At 40.8% G+C, this 8022-nt stretch overlaps 1 protein-coding gene across 1 annotated transcript; it reads left to right on the top strand.

Annotated features, from left to right (window-relative positions):
• LOC148700771 (uncharacterized) lies at positions 1 to 767 on the top strand. Its single transcript, XM_088707792.2, has 2 exons — positions 1 to 178; positions 364 to 767. The coding sequence occupies exons 1-2, from the start codon at positions 91 to 93 to the stop codon at positions 522 to 524; spliced, it is 249 nt and encodes an 82-aa protein (XP_088563918.2). The 5' UTR covers positions 1 to 90; the 3' UTR covers positions 525 to 767.
• Positions 768 to 8022: the final 7255 nt, after the last annotated feature.

Here is an 8022-nt window from a genome sequence, read left to right as displayed (position 1 = left end):
TGGCGCCGAGGGAGGCCTTTAAAGCCGCACCGCACCAAATCCTCCCCAACCCCGGGGGGAGAGCGTCCGGATCGGCGAGGGAGGCCGGCGATGGAGTGGTGGCAGCGGATGCTCGTGCCGGTGAAGCGAGCGCTTGTCGCCGTCGCCGTCGCCGCCCGCATGAGGGCCCGGAAACACGGTGAGATCACCTAGCTCTTCCTTTCTTCTCCCTTCTCAACTAATTCCGGGGGTCACGATCGATCGACTAATTCCGATAAAATAATGTTTCACCCTTAAATGAATCACAAGCCGTTGATTTCTTCCCAGCAAATATATCGCTTCAATTTCATGTAACAAATTCTTGCTAAATGTGTGAATTGGCAGAAGGTGGGATTCTAAAGCTTCACAACGATGTCCAGAGTTGTGGGTATCGAGATGTTCAGGTGATGTGGGAGATACTGCAAAGATCGGAGCTGGAGCCGTGTCATTCCCCAGAAAGGAAGCAGCCGGATGGGAGGGTGTCGGTGCGGGCGGGCCGGACCTGATCGCGTGGCCCCATCGAACACGACCGCGGCGTTGAGCCATGTACCGAGGGAGCTGGACTGCAAGCTGTAAGCCAGCAACTTGGCCACCTGAAATAAGACCGGATACCCCAATGTATAGTCGTCCTCAAGCTTGATGTGTACATGCTACCGAGCATAATAAAAATAAGAGGAAATTAAGGTGGAATGCAGCAAGAGCTAGCTTCTAGGGGTTTTTTCTTGTTGGAATATAAAGAATTCTATCCATGCGATGCCCATTTGTGGCCGTCTTACAAGTTTTTAGCTTTGGGAGAGCCTATGAACCATCGCCTATATGCTCCGGAAATATACTTTCGCCTTCAATCTTCATTGCCCATTGGTGGTGATAAAGTGGCATCAATAGAGGCTTGTCAGTAAATTTTGTCGCAAAGAGCTGCGTTAAATGCCCGAAACAAGCTACTGGCTAAAGCAGCTGAAGTTGGATTGGGTCCATTACCGCTCCGAAGGGATCCTATTAGGCCACAACTTGGATTTAATTATTAGATGATGTGATGATCACGTCGTACAATAAATATTTAGTCTTTTTTTTTCCATATCATATTTCAGATTTTATCGATATTATATTCCTCCAGAAAATATCAATCTTTTTTTTTTTCAGCAAATGTCTTAGATTAATTGTCTGATGGTAAAGTTGGTAGATCCGTTGATCGACGGCGGGATGCCGGAGGGAGCAAAGTAATGGCGGATCTGTCGGTGAAGGAGCAGCGGTAGATGTGGCCGGTGCTGGTGGAGTTAGTTGTTCTCACAAAAGGTGCGGGACGGCGGTAGAGGTGGAGGAGATGGCGGCGCGGCTGGCACGCGGGGAGCTCCTGGACCTGGAGGGGGAGGAGGTGGCGTACGTACGTCGATGGTGGTGCTGAGGTTCCATGCGGAGGTGGCGGGCCGACGAGGGGGGAGTCGTAGGGATTAATTTGACCCTCGCCGTCGCCTACCCCCTGACCTCCCCCTCTTCACAGCCGCCATCCACTTCGACGCCTCCCGCGCCTTCCACGTATTCAAGAAGATGCAGCACCGGTGCCATCGTCCCTTCTCCGGCGACATCGCCGTCGCCAGCCTCCCTGACCTCCATGTACACTCCATGCTCCTTACCACCATCCATTGGCGGTTCGACAAACTCCCGATCTCCTGCACCTACCTCCATGCACGTCGTCCAGTTGCTGCTCCGGCAGAAGAAGACTGAAGACCTCTCGGGTCATCCCCAACACCGTTGCCATGAACGTGATCACCAAGACCACCTCTAAATGCTTGGTGACGGACGAAGCCATTCGGTCTTCAAGGATAGGGGGCTCCATGGCTGTGAGCCCACTACGTACAATACCCCTCTATTTCTTACTTCTTTCCTACCCCATTATTTCACATCACAATCCCGACCATCACAGACTTCTCTGGCATACGAGGGCTGGAACAACCGAATATTTTAGTGACAAGGTTATTAGAATCATTGATTGGCGTAGAGTGAAGTAGTAGACAACTGAGAAAAAACAATGCGGTAAAAGCAACTAAAGATTTTTTTTATTGGTTGGATAGAAGATGACGACGAGGCCCAAGTTTAGTAAAAGAATACTTTGTAAAATGTCAAGCTAGGTATGGGTCAAGAAGTAGTGCAAATACTAAGCACGAAATCCACCATAAAAAAGTTAGAAACAGATTGGAAAGACACGGGAACCAAGCATGGAGACAATATTTGATTACGTTATATATCTACAAGGTTTATGCAAATAAAAGAAAATTTCACTTAAAAACAACTTACCAAATTACAGTATCTTTGTGAACCAAAATAATATTTGCTTTATGTTATATCAACTAGTTAGTATACAACTCTAGTTTTTGATGCTACATGCTTACAGATAATGATAAACTGTTAGCAACTAATAGGTGCTGAATTTCAAGATATGTGACATCATGGGTAACTTTGTGGATACTATGTGTCTCTGCTTGTTAGTATTAGGATACATAGGACTTCATGACTAACAAACATAATCAAGTATGAAAGATAAAATGGTGCCACATTAATTAAGTGGATTTGTGCAATAATATATAATGTCTTTTCTAGTTATGTGTAGTAAATACCTTTTTTCTCGGATTAGTAGAGCTAACTTTGACCACCAAGCATGCACCGATGATAGATTTATGAAGGAAATGAGCAACAAGAAACTAACACTACTTAATACTATATTATGGATTCGGATTCTTCCTTTTTGGCCGGTGAAAGTGAATTAATTTATATATTTCAGAATAAAAGTTGATGCATTTTCCCCATTTTACTGGAAGGAGAAAATATGGACAAACAAAGTGATCACAATTGATGATAGATGCTAGATAGCCTTATTTAGTTATTTTATACGCGAAGTAATCAGTTCACGAGCATCCTTAGGATATTGTTTAGATTTTGTATAAATAAAAGTGGACTTGGTCTGCCCTTCATTGGCCAATTGAGAGAAATGGATTAATTGCCACGGCAACTGCAAAGAAATGTTTGATGGCAACCACCTCAAGCGGTCACTGCCAAATACAATGCCACAGGGAGGATCCACAGATTAATATTACAAAGTATCTTTTTCGAATGTTTATTACAGAAAATAAATGGAAAATCTTAGGGACCAAAAACTAATTCCAAAGGAATAAAACAATCTGCGCTAATCACAAGTATTACGACCGGCCTATAGTCAGGCTCAATGAGCCCGTGTTGCAGTGTCTCCTAGTTTATATCGGCTATGAGCTGGATCTGCTCTAATATCATTTCTAACAAGCCAGGATCCCATCTACAATAGCTAGCTGCAAAGTATTTTTTGGATTTTTTAGTTTTATATAAGTACCCAAAATCTTTTCGGCGAATACCCGATATGAGACTAAATATACACCTGCGCATAGATCCTCACAACGAGAGGGTTGGCAATGTAAAAATAAGTATTGAACCTAAATTTGCAAGCTAGATAAATCTATTTCCTGTAGGATCTTGTTTAAGCTTGGTTTTAGTTTTCTCTCCAATCCAAGTCACGACCGTTATGGCTTCCAACTTCATGTTTGGATGGGTTGAATCGAGTTCAATAATTTTAGACTTATTTTTTGGTAAAGAAGCTTGGACTCATTTTTAATAGTCCCACTTGCACGATACCAACATGAAAACAATACATCAGATGGCCCCATAGAATAAAGTCACCTTTTTGCACATAGATGGAGATAAGCACATTTGTCGCCCTAGCTATAAGTCTATAAACCTCGAGTCACATATGAGAAGGACCTCGACTATTATTTATAATAAAGAAAAAAGAAAAAAAAGAGAGAAACAAGTTAGCCCTCACTGGGGATATAATTTTCAATTCACTGGACACTAAAAATTTTATTTACTCATAAAGTATCATGATATGCCTCAGGACGTGACTGGGTTGGGTCGTGACCGAACTAGCTTCATGCTTAGGATTTAGAAACTGGCCCAACCTAGTCATTGTTGGGGCGAATAAGGTTGGTTCTCTTTTGGCTTACGCATAAGTTTAATGTGTTAGAACAAGCAAGTCCGGTAATCATTTTTGAGTCTTGAGTTAATTTAATGTTTACCTAGCTAGGATCATGTCTCATTTCTGAACTTAACTGACTCATGAATTTTGATTGATTGTATTGGTCAAGTTAAATTCAGTTGTGACACTTGTTAATTCAAACCTACCCCGTTTGCACCCTTATCTGTGTCGAGTGTCTTGGGGTCTAAACTTGAACTTTGAAAGGGAAATGATATTAGAATTTAATTATATCTCATGGCTATGACTGAAACTACATGCATGCAAACCTATCCTCACAACTGGGAAGGCATTCTCCAACTCCACCAGGCTAAACCAATTTGCAATATGACCTCCTATATGGGAAAGGGGAGAAAATTTTTAATGGATGGTAATCACAATAGGTGGTGTTGCTGTTGGGAATCGGTCTAACTAGGATGTCGAGCTGGCTGGGCTACTAAAGTGCTTGGATAGTTGGTTGTTCTGACCATAAAGGTCTGTCGAGGATCACAATCCGTCTCCACGACTATGGTTCAATGGCTGCTGCACTCAGGTGATGATGGCTCTGATGTTGGTCGCTCCCGTGGTGGTGTTGAATGGCGAAGAATTTGCTTGGACCTTTGTTTCGATGATGGATCTGACCTAGAACAGTAAAGACAGAAAAGTCTTCTTATCGGAAAGCGTCCAGATAGGACCCCTCGATGCTTAAGTAAGATTAAGGCTGTAAATGGGTTGGGTTGACCGATGACCCGACCCGACCCAACCCGTTTTGGAGGACCCGTGAGACCGGGTTGAGTCCTAAAATTGGATCTGCTCTATTTTTCGGGTCGGGTCTGCGTTTACTGAATTCAAACCCGAACCGACCCGACCAATTTGAAATTTGGATAATTTTAGGTTTTCAATCCTACGACCCGACCCGACCAATTTGAAATTTGGGTAATTTTGGGTTTTCAATCCTACGACCCGACCCGACCAATTTGAAATTTGGATAATTTTGGGTTTTCAATCCTACGACCCGACCCGACCAATTTGAAATTTGGGTAATTTTGGGTTTTCAATCCTACGACCCGATCCGACTCAACCCGAATCTGTAAAATTATTCGGGCCTGTGGTTTGTAGCCCGTGGGGGTGCAAACACAAGTTCTAAAGCCATGGATGGGTTGATCCGAACCGGACCCGATTCACACTTAAATTTTTTGGGTTGGGTCTGGGTTATACATGGACCCAACCCGACCTGAATAATCCATTGGGTCAAAAATTATAATGGTAGACTCAACCCGACCTGGTCTTCTATCAGGTGGGATCTGGGTCCAAAATTAGGACCTGAGTAGGAAACCAGGTTGGCTCGAAGTCACTCATAACCTAACCCGACCTGACCCATTTGCGCCTCTAAGTAAGACAAATTCTCATAAAACAACAAAGGTATTGTGAGAGCTGCAGCATGGTGGTGCGAGAGAATTAAAGAGCACTTACTTGAAGGATCGTGCAGGAGTTGTTTATATAGGTGAAAGTCGGCATCAATCGCTAAGAAATCGAACATGTAGATTGGTCGTTTTTGGTAACCAATTGCGCATGTCAAAGAACATGCGCAAGCATTTTGCACCTATATCTCGCTCATTTATTACATGGTTATGAAAACTGTTCGCGATCATGGCCGAGCTATTGCAGTTTAAGTAGGAATTTAAAATTTGAGGGACTCTCCATGCCGTTAGGATTGGCTATATAGTGGGCTTTGACTGGTTAGCCGGAGGTTTCACGACGAGCTTTCACTGGTTGGCCTGCCACATTATCCGTGGTCGATTCCGAGATGTAATCAGCTAAGATTCTTAATTATTTTGAAATCTCTTATAACGAGATTCTATGTTATGAATCCAATATTTTAATATACACAAGATTTCATAAGATTACTATATTCAAACCCTATGTTGGCTTCTGAAATCTCGCTCAAACACACATCACCTCAGGATGTTTTGTGTCCAATACAGGAATAATTTATGATCTGAAATTCCCTTCTTACTTATGCCTGCATAGAAACTACATGTACCAAAGCAAAAAAAAAAAAGAAAAAAAAAGAACAAAAAAAGAAACTACATGTATTATAGGACCCTAGTAATTAATTCTAGAAAAATATCATAGACTTACCATCCTTGACATACAGGACGGAATACTCCAAACTGTTCCAATACTGAAATACTATTTCTTTCTTACGTCCTCCACTTCAATATTATACCCGGAGGAAAGCAGTTAAAGTAGCCTTCTGGCAAAAATTCCTCCAGCTTTTCAAAGAAAAGAAACAGCTCAAAGCTGATGGTCTCTTTTTTTCAAGTAATCATCATCCCCCTTTTTCCCCCTTCTCTTCGGAAAAAATTATGCCCCACCAAGAGGAGATGCCTGCTTTGAGAAGAAGGCACTTCGGAAAATAATACAAATAGAAGCATGAAGAGGAGAAGACAAAAGAAGGGGCAGGTGGATACTGGACAAGGAGAAAGGCTAATGACATGATTTAGTTTATGGATGGATTAGACTTGGCTAATGGTTTCTTTAATCAGCTAGCCCATGGGAGATGTTGTTCATTTATTAGTAATGCCATATGTCCCACCTGTCTCTCCCTTGCCAATTCTCTACATATGAGTAATGGCAAGAGAGAATTGATGTAATTTACAAGGATTATGAGTCCTTTTATAGGATAAATTTTATATCTTGCCTTTGTGTACCAGTACCATGTTAAATAGAAGAATTAAAAAGGAATCTGTATTGAGAGTTTTAACCTTTTCACCTTATTCATATTTCATCCTCTTGATTACTTCAAGAATATATAAATCCCATATCACACATGAGTAATGAAATTATCTTCACATTTATGATGATGCCGCAGTTCACCAAACTATGCAGTATATTTAGTTTGCCAATCATTTTGGTCGGTAGTAGGCGTTTTAGTTGACTTATACCATCTAACAGATCTCTTCTTGGAGAAGTCATAGGCTAGATTTCTTATAGCTAGAATAAACTAATGCAAGAGGAAGTAGTGGGAAATAGTCTTTGAAAATTGTGCACTTGTCAAGTTGCTTGCATTTGCGTGCCTTATCATCTTGATCATGTCACATTCACCTCAGAAATGGTTTGTTTTTTTAATTTCTTTTGAAATACACTGGAGGGACAAAACCCTACACAAATGTCTGGTTTCTCATGATCAATATATTTGTAAAACAGGGAGTTGTAACCAATAACAGTGTTGGCTTGAACATAGTGTATTCTAGTTGAAATCAATAACTTAGATTTTGGCTTTATAGCTTTAAGTAAATACTGTTGATGTGCAAAATTTGCATGGATCCCGAAAGGAAAATATCATGCAAGATTAGTTTGAAAAAGCTTATGCTTTTTTATTATCACCACAACTATTCTAGTGAAATAATTTTATTCACTTCTTTCTATCTTTGATATATTCTCATTGCTAGAGTAAATGTAGCTCCAAGCACAGATGGATAGTGATTTGAACTACGATGCTAGTAATTGATAATGCAGCCAATCTACGAGTTCACATGTTAAAAGAAAAGTGTGCCATATGCCAAAACATCTCCTCATATTTCTGATAAACTATTTAAATCAAATTTCAAATCATCAAATTATATTTTCATAAAGCGTTAAAAGGTTATGTTTCCATTTTATCTTTTTTTTTCCCTTCTTCCCCCTTCTCCAGAAGCTAAATAATAAAAGAATATTACCTTATAATTTAGGATGATAACGAATAATCATAAAAAAAAGGATGGAGGAAGGACAACATTGCTCAATGACAGCATATGTGCAAAGAGCCAATATAAATAATCTTACTAATTAAATTATCAAACGAGAATTGACTTAAAATACAAATAATATATCAAATGACTAATAATCGGTCAACACACATCATGATCGTGGACCCTTTTGGTCGAGGTCAGTGGAAGAGACCTGTAGGGTCCACTGAACCCAAAATA

The sequence above is a fragment of the Phoenix dactylifera genome, chromosome 11 (assembly GCF_051530095.1).
Source record: "Phoenix dactylifera cultivar Ajwa chromosome 11, Ajwa_hap1_PhDact_Kaust_v1.1, whole genome shotgun sequence".
In the NCBI taxonomy this organism is placed as follows: Eukaryota; Viridiplantae; Streptophyta; class Magnoliopsida; order Arecales; family Arecaceae; genus Phoenix; species Phoenix dactylifera.
This window is presented reverse-complemented; position numbering and strand designations above follow the sequence as displayed.

Excerpts from the sequence above, each read along its gene's own strand:
- LOC148700771 (XM_088707792.2), top strand. The coding sequence starts at position 91 with ATGGAGTGGTGGCAGCGGATGCTCGTGCCGGTGAAGCGAGCGCTTGTC. Across the intron at positions 179-363 it reads CATGAGGGCCCGGAAACACG|AAGGTGGGATTCTAAAGCTT; the intron begins GTGAGATCACCT and ends GTGAATTGGCAG.